Below are 22,976 nucleotides of genomic sequence, written 5' to 3' on the forward strand. Positions count from 1 at the left end.
AGAAGGCAAAACTAATGTTCGTAGCGAAAGCGTTCGGATACATTATCATTCCCACCTGCGTCAGTTCTGCATCCATTGCTTGCCTGTTACGAGCTTTGTAGTGAAAAATACGGGGGCAAATTGTTAATTTGAAGTTGCTGGCTATAGTATACTTTAGCTAGGGTTTTTCTGTAATCCAGGCCTAAGTGCAGAAAAAAAAGGAAATCGGCAAGCAGATCAATTCCCAGCAGTAATTAGCACGGGTGATTAAGGGACCAGCTGGAACAAAAAGCAGCAGACACAGGGCTCCCTCAGGACCAGAGCGATCTCTGCCTTAGCCCTGTGCTTTCCTCCCTCTCTCCCAAACTCACCTGCCCCGGGGTGGTGTCTGTGGGGTCAGGTCCGTGGTGGAACTCTCGGTGCAGTTTCCCGGAGTGCAGGTCCAGAACAAACTGGCGGAGCTTACTAGGAACCCTGGGGAAAAAACGAGCAGTCAGGCCTGTGCTGCCAGGAGCCCAGCTGGGGAGCGCACCGCCCAGAGGCTGGAGCACCTCCTCATTCACAGCAAGGGGCTTGAGAGCCGCCGACACAGCAGCGGTCTTCTGGATTCAGATCCGTCTGAGGCCTCTCATGCGGACCGTGTGTTGAGAGCCTAGCTCTTCTACAGCGCTGCATGAATATGTCCAGATGTGCTGGTGCACATCTGGCATTTTGGGCAGCTGCTGGGCTCGCGCCTCCCGCGACACACGGCTGCAGGCCTCAAACAACCCGTTCCCAAACGGCAGCGCCAGTCAGGCAGCGCGTATCGACGCCAGGCCCCCGACAGCTCCTCCAGAGCAGCGGTAATTGCATGCGCAGCCCTGATAAACGCAGAGGGGAAGACAATCAATTTAAATTTCATCCCCCATCATCTGCTGTCACTAGCCGCAAAGAGCCAGCGTACACAGATCTATTTTATCTAGCAAATGTCAAATGCGCTGTAATCGCCAAGATGAAAAGCACTTCCCCAGCCAGCTGAGGGAACTGAGCCGCGGGACTCTGAGCATTACCAGGTACAGGGACTGTACCGTCGCTTGAGCTGCAACAGCACACTGCCTTGAGAAGGACCAGTATCTGTTGTGAAGACTTGGCATCATCTGGGCTTTTTGAAACAGTGGCGAAAAGAAAGAGGGAGATCCCAGCCAGAACACAACCTAGCTTGAGTGGTCCCACCATCTCAGAGCTTTGGGAACATCACTCAGGCGTTTCCCCTCAAAGAGAAAAGGAGCAGACTGGAGTCTGCGCCCAGTCCGCCATGGACAGGAGTATGGGGGGGGGGCTTCTGTGTTTGGAGGATAATAACTGACGAGAGAAGGGACCTCTCACCTGAAAACAATTACACATGAATTCATTAAGGTTAAACAACAGCTGAATGCAAAGCAGCACAGAAAAGTACTTTGATAAAATAACATTCTTTGACCTGTGTGTTATGGCCTGCAGTGGTTCCTTATACTGTATATTAAGGTCAGAGCGTTTCAAATCACTCGTGCAGATTTGTAAAAAATCACGATTTCCTTCACAAGTCCGGTCTTTACTAAGCACGTGGAGCCAATTTAATTGAATCCAGTGTTTACAGGGAGAACCCAAGTCAGGTAGCGCCTGGAGTTTTGGGCTCATATTGTAATGAGGGCTTAATCACTAGGTGCTCAGCACTGGAAGATAACCCTTAGGGTTGCAGTTGTGAAGCCATGATTAAAACACCTTACCCTGCGTAGGTTTGAAATGGAAAATGCTGCTATTGGTTGTTTAATTAAAAGTTTCTTTTAATTAAAAAAAAAAGTATCAGATCTTGGAGCAAAGTACTTACGTCAAGTCGCTGAATTCTGGGAAGACGTACATGTGGCGGAAACTGTCGATGGCAATGACTGGACAGTCAGCTGGGGTTTTCTGAATGTGCAGCAGTGGGTGTCTGAACTTGTCACAGTCTGCGTGGAGGAAGTTAATGGAGCCTACAGCACAGACAGGAAGCAGGATAAGCAACAGGAAGTGCCAATTCATAGCATACCCTGACGTCCGTTGGATTATAGTGGACTGTGGGCATTTTCAAAAATATTCATGACCATTCACCCTGACTACACGAGTTCCACAGCGCTTTCTCCTATTATGATAGGTTTCACAAATTTATGAGACGCTTTCGGCTGTAATCAGAAACCAACTAGGAATATAACAGTTGTTATTCATCACTATTTTTTTCTACAAATACAATATTAGTATATTAGTATAAAAATAGTAGCTGTAGTAGTAGAGGAGTTTAATGCCATATGTACATGAACATTGGAATTGTTATTCGTGCCAATCTCTCAGGACATACCAGTACAGCGGACGACACCACACAATGTAGACAGTACATTACAAAATGGTACATCATAAATTGTAACAACCAGTAACAATAAATGTTGTAGAGAACAACAGACATGTGGTGGTGAAAAGAAAAACCTCAGATGTTTGTTTTAAGTAGGACTGCTGAAAGAACTTCGTAACACCCAGGAATTGAATTCTCGACACTCAGCATTTTTCAGTGGCTAGAGAAACTCTACAGGCTAGCTCTGTGTCAAGATTAGAACAGGCAGCACCATGGAATCATCAAGAGAGAAGAACGCCTCATTATCCGATCATTTTCCTCTAGCTTATTATGCATTTGTCTGGAAATGCAAAGCGGAATTTTTAGGCCTTTTCTCTCTGAAAGATTCCAGCTTCCCTGGAACATCCCTGGAAAAGGAATCGGCAGCTGGTGTAGTTTAATGTGGCACACCCCTACTCCCTCCGGCTGCTCTCCGTCCGACTCTCCCTGGAGGGGAGCAGGCTGTACCTTTCTCGCTGATGAGCTGCCTCGCCACCTCCTGCTGGAATTTCTCCAAGCTCTCGTTGTCGTCCTTCATGTGGAAAAGGATGAGGAAGGGGATCCCCTCTTCTGTTAGCTCCTGGGCAGGGGGAGACAGGTCTTGTTAGCGGCCGGTTCCCACAATGCACCTGTGCCCCCGGCCCCCGGCCCCCGGCCCCCAGCCCCCAGCCCCCAGCCCCCAGCCCCCGGCCCCCGGCCCAGCCACGCTGAGTGACCGCACCAGCGATCTGTCAAACCCCCAGCCCAGCTCCCCTCCAACTGCAACGCCGCAACAGCCTCTTCTCTCACACCTGGGTTGAGTCCCCCATCCCGACACACACAGCTCGCCCTCACTAAGCTCCAGTGTTCCCAGAACTGCCTTTTCAGCCAAATGTTAACTCCCAAACATCTCACAACAGTGCCCACTCTTATGTACTAATGAAAACAGCATTGGTACATTACATTAATGGACTTATTTTTATATTCAGAAAAAAACCTATTTCATTTCAGTTTCACCGTACCTCTGTTAGCCTAATGCCACATTTTCACCTTTAACAGGGGAGGCCGTTGTGACCTATATCTTTTGAAAAGTGTGTTGGAGCCACTGGTTTGAAGGACAGTACAGAAAATGGCGCTAGTCCGGGTGGTGTACTGCACATAAAACCATTGTGGCCCGAGACGGAGTGAGCCCAGCAGGCCCGAGCAGGCCCGAGCAGGCCCGAGCAGGAGGGGACTGTGTCGCAGGGCTGTCTGGCTGACAGAGCGGCTGGGGGGCACGGGGCTCTCCGGTTGCTAGGCGAGGGGCCCAGCAGAGAGCCGGACTGGGATCCCAAACATGCCCCTGTGCAAACAGGGCCGGGGGCGCGGGGAGAGACTGACACGCACAGGACAAAAACTCAGCGGCCGCCCCCCGGGAACTCTCCCGGGACCCTGGGGCCAGGGCTCTGTGGGAAAAGTACACTCAGGGCCCTCCAGCCACGCCAACCGAGCCGAAATATCGGGAAGAACATTCACATGCAAATGAGCAAGTGGAAAACACTCCGCTACAAGAACTTTCAGTCAACTGAGAAGGGGCTGCCACATTTTTTTGTTTTGTCTCTGGCACTCCGCTCTGAGGGAGGAGCTGGCCAGCGACAGCGGCGCTGAGTCCAGGGTGGGGTGCTGGGAGCAGCAGACAAGCCCGGTACTTCTGCAGGCACAGACACCCTACCAGCGGGGTCCCAGAGTACTCCCCCCTCGTGCTGGCTCGCTGCCCTGCTTCACGGAGACGTAGACTACATTAAACCGGTCCTGGAGGGGGCGTTCAGTCATGTCTGGTTTTTGCCCCAGTCAAGTCCCTCACGAGCTGCTTGAGTTCAAATTCATTTTGATGGGCATTGCTGTGCAGATGACACTCGAATCCACGTCTGCACTAAACCCAACGTGGAATTCAGTCCTTTCCGATTACATAGCTGATGTAAAAGAATGAATGACACACAGTTGTTGGCATCCTAATGGTGGTGAGTGCCACAGGACAGCACTGAACGCACTCAGCTGCCAAGTGTCGGCAACAAGGCCTTCCTGTGCTGGATTTTAAAATCTTAATAAGTGAACAGTCTGGCTCATCGGGAAGGGCAAAGACAGATGTTCCATTCAAAGCTGTTTTTCCCTTACGTTTTGCTTCAAGATCAATAGTGACCGTTGTTTTAGCGAAGAAAAGGCACAGATAAACACTAAAAGGCCAGACTGAGATCAATGTCCAGATGGAGGAGAAGAAAAATACCAGCAGGATCGTCTGCAAACAGGCCAGGGGGGAGGAGACACTTGCTGAAGAGCACTGCAGGCGTGTGCTGTGTGGTTCGTATTGGTGGTGAGGTATTGGGGTGCTCACTGTGAAGAGTTGCTATAAAATCACATCCTGGTGGCTGACGAAAGTCGGAGGAAGGCGAAGGTGCTGTTACCTCTCCGTTCTCAAAGGTGATCTCGCGCACCAGGGGAACACATTTGTCTTGGGCCCAGGCGTACGCCAGATCGAAGTTGGTCAGGGAGCCCAGGTAGACCATGTCGGGGATGTTCTCCTGGAGCAGATTGGTGAAAGAAATAAATGGGTGAGAGTTAACGCGGGAGAGAACGGAGATCGTTTTTTTGACAGGTGGGGAAAAATAAGCCCGAAAGGTCCATCAGTGCCCTCTATGGCTCACTCTCCCACTGGACAACATCTGCATGGGAGCAGACGAGCTGCAGATCGGCCGAGATGCCCGACGGTGTTGACAAAGGGAAAGGGAGGTGTAACCACTCACCCCGGGAGGCTTATAAATCACGTTGTCACCGCTGAACCTCTCTGGCTTTGACACGTCTCTGTTTGACAGAAAGAGAGAGGGATAAGCTGGGGTATTGAAATCGGATCGCTCTGAGGGAGAAAAAAAATAGTGGATCATTTTAAAAAGAGCAAAGCAAGCTGCCGTGGACACACTGCAGGGTCGATGGGCTGTCTGAGGTTAAGGGTTCCCTTGGAGAACACAACAGCACTCTGAAGCATGCAAGCCTCAGCCCCCCGTCATCAATGCAAAGTTCAGTGCCGAACAGAGATAAGGTGTCTTTGTCGTGTTTGATTACTAATGAACAGGTCATCAAAACAAGTACTAAGCAAAGAAATTAAATAAGAAGCTGTCAGTTCTCTGCAGACCTAATAATTTAAGGAGCTGTGAAGCACTGTGAATGGCAGATGTAACTGGATGCAGGGAGGACGAGGGATGACTGTATCTGATGGTCTGTTAAAAGTCTGACTAGTGGGGAAAACAACACAAAACATCTTGGAAACACATTTAAAAAAACAATGACTGAAAGCACTTAAAAGTGACCAGTGGTTGCATGTCACATGAGTTACAGACTAGAGGAAGCCATTGGTCTTGTCTAGCCTGTTTGGTAGTTAGTAGCTAAGTGATCCAAGGGTCTCCTCCAGCTGCTTCTTTAAAGGAGCCGTGGTACCAGCTTCTGCAACACGGCTGGGTAGCTTGTTCCACGCTACCACAGCCCTTTGTGTAAAGAAGCACCTCCTGCTCCTGGTTTAAATGCACTTCCACATAGTTCCCACTTGTCTCCTCCGGTTCCTGTTTCAAGTCTGTAATAGAAGTCCGCTGGGCCTTCAAGGGTTTTGAATACTTCGTATCAAATCACCCTGTAGTCTTCTCTGTTGGACACGAATTGAGCTCATGTACATTCAGTAACCCCTGATAACTACAACAAAATTATAATCCATGCAACACCTTTCTAATAGAAATACACTGTATTCCAAGTACAGTTAAATCAGCAGACACGAACAGGGCTGATTTCCGAATGAACCAGGGTTCAGGGCATTACTGAGGCACTGTTCTTTGACGCCTCACAGGGGTCTGGAGGCTGTGAGTTTGTAGGATAATGCCAGGGTTCGACCTGGGAACTGCAGCAGTGTAACAGCAGGAATTAAAACCTGCAGGAAAGGGACGGTTTCACAAGGCCGAGAATCCTAAACTCACAGAACAGCTAGACCCATGCTTGATAGAAGAGTGTCCTTCGGATGAAACATTAAGCCTAGGCTTTAACGACTGAGGGTCCGATCATCAGAGTTCCCATGGCATTGTTTCTGAGAGTATGGGGTGTGACCCCAGAAAGTTCTGGTCAAAATCCATGGCTGGGCTCATCTTGTATAGTCTTGTCTCCTTAAAGTAAGCCCTTTCATCAGTTCAACTGAGTCGTTTTTCACTTCTCCACATAATGTGCTGCGTAGAGGATGTCATTCAGCTGGGGGCTGTGTTTCAGAGGTGAATACACTGAGGCCCACCCTACCTGAAAAATACTCTGGGATCTTTTGGAAAAATATATACATATCTTTATACAAATATATAAAAATATATACATATTCTATATGTTATTATAGACATTATGTAATGCAGATTTTACAGGTTGCTGAATCTTGTACTCCATTTTATTTTCCCTTACTCCTGATCTGCCTGTGTGGGTTTACTCAAAGTAAGGACGCATGCGAGTGTGAACTTATACATAGTTAATGTATATGTACATACAAGTATCCCACTCCTGTGCTGTCAGGGGTCTTATTTCCATCCTAGCACAGACACTCGAAGCACACTGCCCTGTTTCAGCCATAGCCAGGACACCTACCCATGAGCTGCCAGGAAGACACAGTCGTCCCTTAAAATATTTGCCACCTTCTCAAACGTCCGGTAGTTATCAGAGTCCTTCTGCTCAAAGTAGCCAATGATTGTCCGTTTACTTCGCTGTAAGAAGAAACAATAAGCATCAGGACCAACTGACGGAGAACTGCTGGTAGCTCGTGAGCTACGTCCCTGCAGTGAAGCTGGTGGTGCGGGTGCGCGAGCGCGAGTGAGTGCGTGCGAGTGAGTGAGTGCGAGTGAGTGCGTGCGAGTGCGTGCGAGTGAGTGAGTGCGTGCGAGTGAGTGAGCGAGTGAGCGAGTGAGTGCGTGCGAGTGCGTGCGAGTGCGTGCGAGTGCGTGCGAGTGTGTGCGAGTGAGTGAGTGAGTGCGTGCGAGTGAGCGAGTGCGTGCGAGTGAGCGAGTGCGTGCGACTGAGTGCGAGTGAGCGAGAGCGAGTGAGCGAGTGACTTTCATTTGCTTTGGCAACACTGATTGTACCCATCGGTCATGCTAATAAAGCACCTTGAATTGAATTGAATTGAATTGAGTGAGTGAGCGCGAGTGAGCGCGAGTGAGCGCGCGAGGGTGTGTCTTTGGCCGCCCGGGGCAAGCTGGGCTTCCTCACATCGACGTCCTTGATCTCCTCCAGGCTCTGCAGCTCCCTCACGGGGTCCACCTTCTGCTGCCGGATGAAGTCCGCAATGGCCGACACCGACCTCTGACCTCGGTACTCCCTCTTCATCATCATGCCGTTCCGGAAGAGCTTCAGCGTGGGGTACTTGCTGATCCTGTAACGCTGAGCGATGTCGGCTGACAGGGACAGAAAGAGGCAAAATGCAATAAGCTGGGACCAATAAAGTGGGGTAGGGAAAAAATACACCCTGACGAAGCTATACAGCGCCTTTCACCAAGGCTATGGTCTGTGCAATACCCGTCAAAATGGTGGATACAGCATTCTCCACACAGGATTCTTAAACTTGCTTCCAATCCATTTCACTGCTGGATTTTGGACCAGGTCAGCGCTTCAGCTGCTTGATGAATTATCAAGTACTTTAGATGCACTTCAGTCTTTGTTGTACTAAAAGACAGGCGCTGGAGTGAAGGACTTTCTGCCCAGACTCTAAGCCCCCCCAAACCCTCACCGCCCCCCAGTCAGCTGTCACTGCCGGACCTGCAGACGACGAGCCCCCTCGCAGCTCTGACCACCTCTGCAGCTCGCCATTCGTGCTGCTCCTCTCATTTTCAACTCTCTCTTCGAGTGCAATCAGCCCAACTTTCAAGCGGGCATAAATTACAGCTCCAGTCATATCGGCGCTGCATTTTGAAACGGGCACTGCTCCCCTTTTTAATTGCAGCTTAACAATAAAGAGCTTAAAGGTCAGCAATTCAGTGTTTCATTATGCAAATCACACTAGAAGTGGCCTGCCATTAGATCATTAGTACAATGTGCTGCTCAGCTTGTAATTCCCAATTCATGTCTTATTAATGAGGCCCATTAGGCTATGAAGAGCAGCAGGGCACAGACACTACAGTGACCATCATCCACAAGTCAGCCTGGTCCAGCTCGCGACTAAACAAGCCACCCTCGCTGCTCCTCCCTCAACCACACGACTGCCAACAGCTCGACCGGGTGGAAGCAAGAGCCACCGCAAGGGCAAACGGCAGGAAGTGAACACACGGGCCGAGCAGGCGCGGAGGAAACAGACGTCCTGGCAGGTCGTCACCCAGAACCAGCACAGACAGTAAGTAGACGGTCTTAGGAACGAGAGCTCCGGTGCCAGCTCAATAGTTGGGGACAGGCTTCTTTTTAAACGGAGTTTGAAATGTCTGTGCGATTGATTTGCGGCTGTGGAATGTCAGCTTCAGCCCAGACACTGATTCATACAAAGCGGGGCTCCTCCAGCTGTCTGTGTGTCATCGCAGGAGCGCATTCAGATAAGACGACTTGACGAATTGATCACAGTGACCTTTGGGTGCCGACAGAGATTCTAATTGTGATTTTGGTCTTTAATTGCAGTTCGAAAGTTATCCACTTTTTGTCTTTCCATGGGGCCAACAGACGCAGGCTGCTCACAGCTCAGACAGTAGAATGAGGTTCTAGGAAGTACAGGCAAGGTGTGGAATTGTAATTCCAAGATATTGCGACGACCCGTTTTAAACTGCTTGATGTGCTTTACTGATAATGATTTCATTAAATAAATATTAAATAAATAAGCGTACCCAAACACTGCGAGGATCAGCAGTACACAAATGTTAGCAAATGACAAACAATCAAGCAGAAGCAGCTTATTGATCGAGTACAGGTCCGCCCAACCGCCTTTCCTCATCCTGGACTTTCTTATGGGCTTACGAAACTGGTCCAGAAAAAAAAAAACGGAGAACGAGAAGGGTGGGGATTGATCCAGAGAGATCGTACAGGGGACTGGTCCAGTACAGATGGAGGAAGGGGTCAGACCACTAGAAACAAGACGGGCTTAGGAAGAAAGGGCCACTGGTCAACACTAAGACTAAGAGACAGGACTGGTGCAGGACCAGTAGAGACAGGACTGTGTAAGGTAGGGAGAAAGAATCAACCCCGTACGGAGACCGCAAAGAAAGACACCAGTGAGCTCACTCATCTCCGAGATGAAAGGCAGTGCCCAGAAGAGGGTGAAAAATTCTCCAAAGTCTCCTCTTTACTTCTCTCAGCAGGAGTGGGAGCAGCTCCCCCCTGCCTCCCTGCTGGGAGTCTTTAAGCGGACTTGGACTACAGAGGGAAGTGCAGTTTTGTCATTAGCCATCAAACGCTGTGCAGGTCATCAATAATTCCGTTTAATTTGCTTTATCTCAAAGACTGCGGTCCAGCTGCAGATCCAAAGCCACTGTGTGCCCGTGTGTGTGTGTGCCTGTGCGTGTGTGTGTGTGTGTGCGCCGCTGTTCGAGAGGCTGTGCTTGAAGTGCGCTGCATCTGAAGAGTAGCAGGGGCAGGTGTCGAAATGAACAGTGTTGGCGGGCCATTTCCGCAGCAACACTACTGAACACGTGGCAGCAACGACTAGATCCTGCCCATCTCTATGCCTGACCCCCCACTACCCTGCAGAGAGGACAGACAGTGCCACAGACCCTCATGGGCACTCAGGACATTACTGAAGAGACAGCACCATTTACAAGGAAAAAAAATCAGTCCTTGCTGTGTGTGTCAAATCTGGCTGAAAAACAGAGTTTCATTTCATTTTCATATTACGGCCATATATCTGGTATTGTCTGGGGATTCATTTCATGCAGCTTTTGAGTTTAGAGCTTGAATAGAGTGTACTTTAGCAAGATGGTGCAGCATTTTCATTAGACCTGTGCTAAACACAGCAGAATCACAGTGTCTGACATTAAGATGTACAATATATGGTCAGTTCTCAATTTACACAGTTTCGATTTGTCCTTTTTTGCCTTGAATTGCCCCCAAAACATGTACTGTTTCTTAATTTTGGATGCTTTGAGGTCTCACTTGAACAGGCCTGGGCGACAGGCAGCTGTATATATATGCTGCGCATACCCAGCTGCCCCAGGGGGAAGGGAGCAAGACGCCAAGCTGCTATACAGAAAAAAAATGTACTTAAAAGCAAAGAATTTGTAAATATTGTTAGTTTAAGTGAACTCTTCTCTCCACAAAGAAAAACAACCTTTTCAACCTAAAAAGCCTATAAATAAAAGTGTATAGAATTATTGGTGAAACCTAAGGAAAACCTGATTGGTAATGTTACTTAGAGATAGCTATGCAGTGCACATGCACCTACAGGCACAATGCTGCTGTTTTTCACACTGTTCATCACCGACCCGTAATGACAGCCTTGCCTTCACTTTTTACAAGAAATGGACCAACACAAACAACCATTTGGTTTAAAAATGACTTCTAACACATCTGCATAGATGTTTTACAGGTATAAATGTGTGTGACTATTTGGGAGTTTAGCCCTCTGGTTGGGAGTGGATTCAGAACGCTCCCCCCCCATTTCTGCGCATTCATAAGGGAGATTAGTTCTTAATTCCTTGTTTTTACTCAGGAACAGATCCGCTGTGTAGATTGAGAACTGCCTGTATACCAAACAATGTACAAACAAGATCAGCAGCTACCACAGCCAGCATGTGAGCTCACCAACCCCACCTATGCTGAACCTAGCCCCTTCTCAGCAGGCCCTAATCCATTAGATCGTGCGTCTCAGGAGTTGGCCCAACTGAATCGTTGGAGAAAAATGACTGATAAGCAGATGAGTGTAATTCACAGCCTGTAGGCTCCACTGGTATCAAAAAAGTCCTTCACGGCCAAACACCTGGAGTACTGACAACACTGATGGAGTCACTCTGAAAACCCTGCAGTGCCACCCAGAGAAACCAGGAGACTGTGAATCCTGCAGCCCTGTTGGGGTTGTAGCTCTCCACCTGCTGCCACAAAATCCCGACTAAGATTGCAAAACGTGTCCCTTGCCGTTGACCAGCAGGAAAAAGCCCTCGGCAAGACGTTGCCCAGAGAAATGTGCCTCTAAAGGGTGGAGTGGTGGCTCTGTGGCTAAGGATCTGCGCCTGTGGCTGGAAGGTTGCCGGTTCAAATCCCGTGGCCAGCGGAGGAATCCTGCTCTTTTGGGCCCCTGAGCAAGGCCCTTAACCCCAGCTGCTCCAGGGGCGCTGTATAAATGGCTGACCCTGCGCTCTGACCCAGAGCATCTCTCTCCCTGTCTGTGTGCCTGTGTGTCTCATGGAGAGCAAGCTGGGGTATGCAAAAAGACAAATTCCTAATGCAAGAAATTGTATATGGCTAATAAAGTGATCTTATCTCTCCCGTCCCCCCGGTGCGGACAGAGGCCATTCGTGAGACGAGTGTGTCGTGCGGGACTCACAGTGCTGGTCGCAGTCGACGCGTGCGAACACAACCTGTTTGGGGTCGGGGAACTCCTCCCGCACCACATTGGAGGCCTCCTCGAAGACGGGGTGCAGCATCTGACTGAACCGGCACCTGGGACACAGCACAAGCATGCAGGGAACGCAGTTACACCGCCCCCCTGTGTTCACAGCTAAGCGCTGTATCAAATTCAAAAACAGGTACATTCATTCAATCCCCGTCTTTTTCCTCTCTCCCCTTTCCGTTGTGCTTCCCTTTTAATCCTGTTCTTCATTTCTGACATTTTGTCATTCATCTGGCTTTATTATTTCCTCTACTCCTTGCCTTTTTACTTTCCTCTCATCTCTTCTGTCTGATCTGAAGTAAACGAACACAAGAAAAGTTACAAACAAGAAGAGACCATTCAACCCATCTAGTTCATTAGGTTGTCAGTAGCTAAGTGATCCAAGGAACCCTTCCAGTCATTTCTGGAAAGTAAAAGCTTCAACGACACAGCTGGCTGCTTCTAAATACATTTCCTTTTAGTTTACATTTGAGTCCTCAGATTTGACTGTCAATTCTGATGACGTCCACAGGGTTGACATAGTCAATTCCTGCAGGGGTTTTGAATACTTGACTCATGTCTCTTTGTTCAGGACTAATCTTGGAGGTTTTTTCTGTTCAATAAATTATTTTAGTCTGTTTAAGGCTACTTTAGCCTTAACAAATGTAGGACATTTGTTTAAGCCTGGCAAACATACAGTTTACAGCTCATTAAATTACACTGTATTGGATAGCTCATTCCTTTTTACCTGTGCTTGCTATTTATTGATTTCCATTTTCATTTTTTTTTACCATTTTATAAAGTGCTTTCTTTCTCCTTAGATTTTCTTGATTTACTAAATAGTTTGGGCAAATGATTTACGTAATCTAGTGATTAATTGGTACAGGATTTCCATACTGGTTTGACCTATACCTATATATATATAACCTGTCCCATTCTAAGTCTCTTAATCTCTGTCTCATAATCTGCTTTCTTGAAATTATAAACTTTTGTTTTGCATTCTACCCGTTTCAAAGTATGCCTCAAAACATCTTATTTTATAATCAAAGCTCCCTGGTTTTTTCATCTGTTTTCTTTACTCAATATTGTTTGAAAAGATCAATGCAGATATAGTCTTGTAGATGCTCCAAAGTGCTGAATAAGAAAACTGTCATAAACCATGTCTACCACATCAGTTTCAGGTGTTGACATCCTGATTGTCTTTTCCCAAACCATATGAGTAAAACTTAAACCTCCCATGATGACCACTTCCTGCTTTACATATTATACATTTGAGATTTCATTATATAAGACTGCATTTAACCAATGTCTGAACTTGGTGTTCTATAGCATACTCTTAACACTACATACTTGGAATGTTTTTATAAGTCTTGAAGACTTATAAAATACTTGATTCCTTTAGTTTTAGTCTAGTTTTAAGACTTGATTCCTCTAGTTTTAATCCCTGTGCCAGACTGCTCTTTTAGATAATGCTCCAACTGTTGAATATTTTATAATATTTTGGTATTCTTCACTATCACTGTGAGCCATGTTGCTGGGATTCTAATTACATTGTGATTACCTGCTAATGCAACAACTTCAGTGTCTTGCATTTTGTTCCTCATATTCCAAGCATTTAGGTAAAAGCACCTAAATACCGGGTCCTTTGACATTTTGCAGTCTACAAAGCTAAAGCCACCTTTCAATTCTTGATGAAATCAAATATAAAGGTTTTAATTATGCTTTTTGTTTGGAACGCGTTTTTTTGTTTGCAGTTTTAAAGAAATGGAGGGGGCCTAAATACTCACCAGTCCGCATAAAAATTCACTAAAGCAACACCAGCATTGTCTGGAAAGAAAAAAAATGACACGGTCAAAGTAATGAATACAGGATTGGTCTCTCAGTGGTCAAACAGCACACTAAGAAAACGTTGTTTATTATTCTGGTGGGCAGCACTGCCCACCGACCACAGACCAGGAAGTCTCATTCTGCTTGTTCTTTAGTCCTGCTGTCCATGAATACTCTTTTATCTGACAAACTCCATATAGCCAGCAGCCATGTCACCCTGCAACTCACAACTGGCAGCCCCCTGAACCTCAGCAGGTGTGAGCCTGGTCTGTACCTGCATGGGAGAGCTCCTGGGAAAAACTAAGGTTGCTGCAGGAAGAAGTGTTAGTGGGACAAGTAGGGGACGCTCATCTTGCAGTCTGTGTGGGTCCTAATGTTCCAGTAGAGTGACTACTAGGGAATTAGTATACTGCAAAAGGCGAACACCCCTCAGCAGAGACGTAAAACCAAGGTCCTGACTCTATGCGGTCGTTGAAAATCCCAGGGTGTTTCTCGAAAAGAGTAGAGGTGTAACCCTGGTCTCCTGTCCAAATTTCCCATTGTCAGGTGGTGATGGAAGCACCATCACCACCTGAGCCACTCAGGAACCCTCTTCCCTGAATAAGTTAACAGCCACCTGTGATGTGTGACGGGAAACGCATATTCAACTCTTCATCCTGTCACACTCTTCCTTCACGTCAGCCAGTGCTGTTTCGATCTATGATCAAGTTTCTCCAGGAGCTACGTGTGCAGTTCATTCACATTTAAAAAAATACGATTCCCACTAATCTTACTGCTTTTGTGTGGTTCTTCGTCCTAAATGTCATTCGATTTTACACATCTATAGTTTGAAAATATTTTTCATTGACCAGTGACCGACATTGCTGGTAATGGAGTGTGTGATCACTTCTGCCTTGCAGAACAGTACTGTAACTTAACAAATAGTTGACAATATGTCCCGATACAAAACAAAAAGAAAAACCTTAAGGATTTCAAAGGTCTTTTTTATAGCTGGGGTTTCTGCACACCTCCATCTTATATCAGGCAAGAAACGCCACTGTTATGCAGAACAGCAACGATGCATTGTAAGTTCTCCGCAGGCCCATTTCACAGCACGGAATTCTGGGTCCTGCAGGAGGCTGGAGGAAAAGCGCTCCACAGGCGATCAATGGCGAAGTGGTCTGCTCTGAACCTGAGCTATACTTACTTAAGGTTTCGTCAATATTTCCGCTATCAAGAGTTGTTATTTCACTTCTCACAGGAGTATAGAGCCACGTTACCTGGAAACAAAAAGAAAACAGCATGCCATTAACTTTGCTCAGACGGAAAACACAACACAGTGTCCTCATGCGCTGCTCTTTGTATTTGAAAAGCATTTTGTTTGTCGCACGCACACACACACCAGGTAGTGGACAGGGCCACTGTGCATAAACAATACTTGAGAGAGTTTTGGGGATTGTCGGAGGCACAGCTTGTGATACAATGGAATGACCATATCTACCCCTCCAGACAACTCTAAACTGTTTGCTGGATTCCAGAGTAGAATACACACATCAATCATACCCTAAAGGACACAGGGTAGAGGAAACATATACTTTCGCGCCTCTTAAGGTAGGATGACGTTATGTAGCTGAGATTCTACTAAAGATATTAAATCTGGCCAAAGTATTAGGCTTAACATTTTGCAAAGAGGACAGAATGGGAACTCTATGGCTCACAGTGTGGAGAGGAATTGTTTGCATTAACATGTCATATACATGTCAGCACCAGGACACTGGTTTAGAATTCCTGCTCTAGAGGGAACAGTTCCACTTTCTGGTCCACTAATACCACACCAGAGAGCATCCTGTCACACACTAATGTACATTTTCTAATCAGACACAAGGGTATTACTCAGACCCTCTACCCTCACTACAGCTTCATTCTCACTTAAACGGTGGTAACTGCAGTAAACTTAACACCACAGCTTTGAATAATTCTAAAATAATTCCCTTTTTTAGCATAGGTTTATCTGTATTTTTAAAATCCCTGTTCATCATTCTTCAGTAAAAAAAAGTCCCATAGTTACTCTTTGGTCCAGAGTTCTTCCTGATTTCGGGGGGGGGGGTTAAGTAGTTTATAAGAGTGTGTGACCCTCCCCCTGGACAGGGTGCCAGTCCATCACAGGCTTGACCCCTGTAATGCTGGTCTCCACATATACAGCCGATGAACTGGAGCAAGGGTGCAACAGCAGTGTCTACAGTGGGGACTCAAACCCGCAACCTATCAGTCATGAGTCTTTCAATGTCCTAGGCCCTGACATTCTTTCGATGCTACAGGATTATCTCCGCCAACACTCACACTGCTACAAATCACAGCTTGACACGAACATTCAAAATCCGGTAGCTCTTTATCGTTACACAACTCTCATTATTGTTAACAACAACAACAAATATTGCTCTCCATAACAAAGTAAAGAAATGTAATATGGACAAAACCCACCAATCCGTTTTCCCGACTATGAGAGGAAACTGGAGCCCCTGGAGGAAAGCCATGGGATCACGGGAGAACATACAAACTCCACACAGACAGCACCCCAGGTCTGAAATTGAACCCAGGACCCCAGGACTGCGAAGGAGCAGGTGTTAACTGCTGCACCGCAGTGTTGCCCGGTAACATTTCAATTCTACTCAAAACTGACATACAAGATGGCGACGCAGCTTTTCGATTGAGAATCCTACCGTGCTAGTTTGGCTCTGAACCGAGCCCGCAGTATGAGGAGCAGGGATCTGCTGGGACTCACATCTCGAAGTACAACCCCCCTCCCCTCATAGCTCAGGGCAGGGGCTGGCGCGGGATCAACTTTCATACCCCATTCTCAAGCACAATCTGTGACCTAATCTCCTCTAAACAGTATTCTTCCAAAACTCTTCCCCTAACTAGCAGTAAAAACACAATGATAGCATTGCATGGAAAGGGATTCCTCTGCTGCACTGCTCATGGAGCTAAACTTCTTAGTCTGGCTCCTAATCCAGAGCGCCATGCAGCAGCAACATACAGCTGGAGCTCTCCGGCTCCTGTCCGCCCACCCTGTCCCCTCCTCCGCCCCCTCTCTCGCGACAGGAGGGGAGGAGAGCGGGGCTGTGTCCCTGGGGGGCTGCACGGGCAGCAGTAACAGCCCCTGAAGTCTCCTTTGAAAGCTGCCAATCAGGGGCTCTCTGGGGGCCCGACAGTCCCCAATGTGCAGTAATGAACCGCAGGCACCGAAAAACAAGCCGCTCTGCACTCTAAACATAGACCAGGCGGCGTTACCACAAGGCCTCTCTCCTAACGCGGGGAATAGGAGCCGATACGCGAGTGAGAAACACCGGCTCCTGGAAAAACACAACTCTGAACCTGACAAACACTTTGAAGAGGGAGGGAACGGGAGGCATTGTGCAGAAGAGATATTTCTGGCTGCTTTTTAAAAAGTAACCGCTCAAAGCAATTTCATGGTTTCGGGGGGCATTTTTACAATGGAAAACGTGCCAAGGAAGCACGAGGCGTACAGTTCTTTGAAAAAGTCTTTGCCCCCTTTCGGATATTCTCAATTATTATGGATTTGCACCCCTGAATGTTACCAGAGTTTCATGTCTGAGTGAACAAATAACACCAAAGTTTGGCGCTTCTTTCTTTTATTTCATAAGGAGTCCTCCAACATTCAATGCCCCAGTATGAAGAAGTTAACGCCCCCCTTAAGCTCAGTAATTGGTTGCACCACCTTTAGCTACAACAACTGCGACCAAACCCACTTCCTGTAAGTAGTCATCAGTCTCTCTCACTGCTGTGTAAGAATTCAGGCCTATTCCTCCAGGACTAACTTGGAGGGGTTTCCAACACCAACTGCCTATTACAGGTCCTCCCACGAAATATCTATGGGGTTTATTTCAGGACATGGACTTGGCCATCCTACAAAAAGAAAGGGGGACGAATACTTTTTCACAGAATGGTGTACAAATTAAATTCCTGAGGCCTTCCTTTGTTTTTTACCTTCTCTGAAGCGAATGGGGCCCTCAGATATCCCAAGCACCCAGCATTTGCAATATCAAATACACCCATGAAGTGCAACCTACAGAAAGTGCCCGTTACACAAAACATTATTAACATTTTTTGCATTAGAAAAATATCTGGTTGTTACCTAGGAAACCTGTTATTAGAACTGCACGAGGGTCTTTTTTTTTCTTGCCAGTCCAAATCGCTCTGCATTTTTCAACCCTGAACCTTTAATGACTAAAAACAACAGCATCTTACAAAAACCACAACCAGCAGGAGCAGGAACAGAGCCAGTCTTGGGCCACGGACGGTACCCTGCGGTTCAGGAACGCCAAGTGGCTCCTGGTTTCCCTCAGCCCTTGGGAAACCGAGCTGGGCAAAGGGCCACAACTTAGGACAGCCTAAGGAGAACCCCACTGGGCCCTTTGTACCCCCATCATTTCCACTAACTGGGCTGCCCAGATCAGTGCACGGGCCCCAACTCCTGAGCGGTCGAAACTAGCTGGGCCTGGTCGAACACACCTCAAAGTTCCTCTCCAATAAGCCGTCGCTGTTCATTTGCTCATCGCGAAACGATCTTAACCATGATCTTCATCGGTGTGCTTTTTTAAAACGAGTCAACTGCACACTTCAAAGCTCAGGGGATTCACAGTTGAAAGGTGGTGGTGGCAAGAGATCTCACTTCTGCGTTCACTCCGGTGTGGGTGCTGCTGTTGCCCCCACTCCCCTCCACAGTCAGAGCAGTGTCGCACATCGCAGTGCCCTGCAGTCCTATTTGTGACACACTTTCCTCCATTACAACTCCATGACTGTCATCGCAGACGCCGCTGAAACAGCCAGTCTCATGGAGGGAAACACGACTCCCACTGCAAACTGGATTTTAGGGATATCAAATACTAAAATTACATGAAAAAATTATATTATTTAATATTCGGTGGCATGGGGAAGCAGTGGTTATCATTACTGCCTTACAGCACCAGGGCCCTGGGTTCAGTTCTGGACCTGGACTGCTATCTGTGTGGAGTCTGCATGTTCTCCCCATGTTTGGATGGATTGCCTCCAGGTACTCCAGTTTCCACCCGCAGTTTGAAGGCATACTGCAAGGTTAATTGGCTTCTGGGAGAATTGTCCCAGGTGTGATGGACTGGCGTCCTGTCCAGGGTGTACCCTGCCTTGCACCTCTTGTTTGCTCAGATAGGCACCATCTCCCCTGCTGGTCTTTGTTAGACAAAGTAGTTAGAAATGATTAACAAATAAGATTATTTATTAAACAATAAAATGTAAAAAAATCAGTAATAGGTACAAGATATTTCAAGATTGTTCTTTGTTTTGGGAATGCCATGTGGAGTTCTTTTTCCTTCACCTTTCGCAACACTGCTACGCCATCAAACAGCGCTGCCAACGTCGCTCCTTTAAAAAAACGGCTGGATGGCATCCTTGGACTAGCAACAGCTGCTTTGTAACAAGACGCAGTGTGAGGAAGAATCGGCAACACTGAATCGCCAACCCCTCAGTGCAGGACGTACTGTACATCACGACATCATGACTCCAAACGAAGGCTTATGAACCAGAGGATATGATCTTCTCGGAGAATGAATGGCACAGAGAAGCCTCGAGCTAAATGCCTGGTAATCGTGTCAGAACAAAATCCAAAAGCGCCCAGAGGTAAGTCGAGGGTCGATACGGCAAAAATTATTCATTCATCAGAGCGCACTGGACTGACCGACGCAGTTAAGCAAACAAAATATTGCTCCAGCTCTGATCTGAGGCCCACACACTCCTGGCTTGCCTAGCTAATTGGAGATTGATTCGAGGACATTAGGGGTGGCTTAATTCCTCCTGTCAAGCCCTCCGCTCTCTCAGATCACACACCACACTGCTCTCTGCAGGGGCTCCTTCCCCTACCACTCTCTCCCCAATTAAAGCGCTGTTCGCGCGAGGCCGTGCTTCCCGAATGGCAGCCAGCAGGCTTTTCGCTCTGTGCCTTACTGCAGGGCTTCCCGAGCAGAGCGGCCAGGCTGGATGACAACGCCACCTTGTTAAAAACCGTTAATCAGAAGGCAGCGATTCCCGTTCGTCTCGGGAAATGAAATACCAGCGCGGCAAGAAAGCGGAGGGAGTTACGCAGGCCTGCGCGCTCACACTCCAGCAGCTCAAACTGTGTATCGCCAAGACAGGCACTGCACCTTCAGTCAGGTGTGGCTGACGGCGCCTTATGACCTATGACCTAGTGGAGGCCTCCCTGTCTCCCACAAAGCAATTGTCAATTAAGAGGCAGAAGATCGTTGCTCTTAATTGTTAACATCTGTCAGTAATTAAGACCGTAACTAATCACCTCAGAAAGCCTGGAGGAAAGGTTTTATTGGCAAACCTGACGAGAAGTACTGTGGGCAGTGCAAGGCTGAGTGAGGGATGTTTCACTGTCTTATTTATTTACACCTCTCGCTCTCAGGATACCACGTTCTTCAGAAAACAGGCTCCCACAGCGCTGTTGTTTGCATCGGTGGAAGGAAACGTGGGTGACAGATGAGAGTCGAACAGCCAGGAGGTGCATATTGGTCATATTTGTAAAGTAATAATAATAATTCCTTACACTTATATAGCGCTTTTCTGGACACTCCACTCAAAGCGCTTTACAGGTAATGGGGACTCCCCTCCACCAGCACCAATGTGCAGCCCCACCTGGATGATGCAACGGCAGCCATAGTGTACCAGTACACTCACCACACACCAGCTATCAGTGGGGAGGAGAACAGAGTGATGAAGCCAATTTATAGATGGGGATTATTACGAGGCCATGATTGGTAAGGGCCAATGGGAAACTTGGCCAGGATGCTGGGGTAACACCCCTACTATTTTCGAGAAACACCCTGGGATTTTTAATAACCACAGAGTCAGGACCTCGGTTTTACGTCTCATACGAAGGACGGCGCCTGTTTACAGTATAGTGTCCCCGTCCCTATACTGGGGCATTAGGACCCATGCCGACCGCAGGGTGAGTGCCCCCTACTGGCCCCTCTAACACCTCATCTTTCCCAGGAGGTCTCCCATCCAGGTACTGACCAGGCTCACACCTGCTGAGCTTCAGTGGGATCTGGCCTGCATTTCTATAAAAAAACCATCATGAAGAAAAATGCCAACAGGGTTCAAACCAAAAGGCCTATCACTATTTTTGAAATGAATAATTCTTGCCTGATCATTATGTGGAAAGCAAGACCATCCAGCACACTTAATGCGAGGAACAGCTCCTATTCTACCTGTTCACCCTGAAAGACTAAAGAAAGACCTGGAAAACAGACAATTAGGTTTAAGCAATCAAGCAGCTGGTGACAGCAGGTCAGTGGGATGTGGAAGGGGGTCACGCGAGACTCACATGGACAATGGTCTCCTCCTGAGTAAAGTAAAAAATGAATCCATTCCCTGAATTGTAATGTACATATTGTGTAGTGCTTTGTGTCATCATGTCATAACATTGAAGCCTATAATCTGGCTTCTCTCCAGCCTCCCTGGATGAGATCCTTAGATCAAGTGAGAAGCCAGGATGGTTACAAAAGAATGGTCCATCCACCTCATTTGATAGTAGGTACTTGATCCATCAAGCTGTTTCTTGAAGGACGCCAGAGTATCAGCTTCAACATATGTTGTTCCATGCTCCCACCACCCTCAGGGTAAAGAAACCCCTCTAGTTCTCAGTTTAAATGCACTTCTACTTAGTGGTATAATTGGAAACTATGTATTCGTGCGCCCCCTCTCATCTGCTGCTATTCTTATGTACTTAACAGTAAAACTACCTGTGATATGTCTCTCTCCCAGATGCCGAGAGCATAACTGCAGTCCTCACCACACGCAACCTGTTTTTCAGCCCTCAGGGCAATACGAATGCAAGCATTCAAACACCAGTAAATGAGGCTTTTGTGATTTCACTAGGAAACTGTGTTGCTTATTAGCAGCAAGCAATTAACTGCACGTGTCAGATGGCTGCTTATTCTGTAGTGTCAAAACACCGCTCTGTAAACCTCCAGCTTGCTGGAGAAGCATATTGTGAGAATCTACAAAAATCGACCATCCCTATTTCTTCCCATCCCAGAAAGAAACAGGGCCCTCTCACCCAGAGCTCACCGCTTCGCTTAAAGGCTACGTTAGCCTGCACTCTTTTATCAGGCAGAGCCGCTCACAGCTTTGCTGTAGACACTCAGGGTCTGAGTTGCAAAAAACAGCGCATGAGCTGGCTGACAGCGTGCATTTCAGCCTATATACACCTGTGTCCACCCCGCCCGTGTTGTTGTATTGAGAGAGATCGCCAAACAACTGGGGAAACAAAAAACCGGACCAGGAAACAGCAAACTTCATTTAAAAAAAATCATAAATCACTGAAAAAAAAAACAGTTTCCGCTACCCACGCTAAGAAAAAAATATAAATAAGTGCTCCTTATAACAGGATGGGTAGCTCACTAATTAGCAAGATCGTTGCTCGAAAATAATTAGCAAGCCAGACACCAGCAGCTGGTCTATTCACAAGCACCGACCACGCTGCTCAGGGGTCCGCTGCCTGCCTGCGCTGAGCGCAACTGACTAAGGGCTGCCAGGTGCACACGGCCTCCAGCAGGGGGCGATAAGAGGCGGGGGCTCCCATGCAAGCACTGCCTCTCCTAGTTGCAGACGCGACAGTTACCAGTTTACTGCAGCTCCCAGGCCGATATTGGAATTCTATACTGGAACAATAAGATTATTACTTGTTTTTGCTCACCGGACATGGACTCGCCTCATCATTGTAGGTCAAAATAGTAGACGTGTAATTTCCACAAACGAGCCAACATCCTGGTTTCCATGGTTTTAACAGAAGAGCGAGCATTTTGACCCCCTACCCCGGGACGGGACACTGGTACATCACAGGGGTGGTGAAAATGGGTCACCACTTTGTCAGTTGAGAGCTGCCGCATTTCATTGTGTGTGACCGGTATGCTAGCTTATGCTGGCAGTGGAAGAGCAGTTGAAGGTTTTGAGACCTTCACTGTGATACACATATACAGGACCGCAGGAGGTGAGGACAATGGCATGACAGTTTCTGAAGGTCTTCTATTCATTTTCTGAGGAGATTCAAAAGGAGAATCTCAAACTACCTGCAGCCCCTAACCCATTTTTAATTGTACCCAATTCCTTTTCACACTTTATTATTCGACGTGAGCTACCTCAACTCCATTCACAAAGAACGCCTTCATTCCTTCTTGACGGCCACACGAAAGCCTAAACACTAAACACTCGATGTCGTCCAATCGC

At 47.4% G+C, this 22,976-nt stretch overlaps 1 protein-coding gene across 1 annotated transcript in view; it reads right to left on the bottom strand.

Annotated features, from left to right (window-relative positions):
* The window catches only part of erp44 (endoplasmic reticulum protein 44), a 42,043-nt gene that overhangs the window by 1,769 nt on the left and 17,298 nt on the right, over positions 1-22,976 (bottom strand). The window contains exons 2-11 of the mRNA XM_088928615.1: positions 14,896-14,968; positions 13,670-13,709; positions 11,838-11,953; positions 7,595-7,779; positions 6,977-7,092; positions 5,119-5,176; positions 4,780-4,896; positions 2,828-2,939; positions 1,826-1,967; positions 351-453 (exon numbers count right to left, since the gene is read on the bottom strand). Coding sequence (XP_088784741.1) covers positions 351-453; positions 1,826-1,967; positions 2,828-2,939; positions 4,780-4,896; positions 5,119-5,176; positions 6,977-7,092; positions 7,595-7,779; positions 11,838-11,953; positions 13,670-13,709; positions 14,896-14,968 — 1,062 coding nt within the window. The remainder of the gene's footprint in view (positions 1-350; positions 454-1,825; positions 1,968-2,827; positions 2,940-4,779; positions 4,897-5,118; positions 5,177-6,976; positions 7,093-7,594; positions 7,780-11,837; positions 11,954-13,669; positions 13,710-14,895; positions 14,969-22,976) is intronic.

This window comes from Atractosteus spatula, chromosome 12 (assembly GCF_055471065.1).
Source record: "Atractosteus spatula isolate fAtrSpa1 chromosome 12, fAtrSpa1.hap1, whole genome shotgun sequence".
Taxonomy (NCBI): Eukaryota; Metazoa; Chordata; class Actinopteri; order Semionotiformes; family Lepisosteidae; genus Atractosteus; species Atractosteus spatula.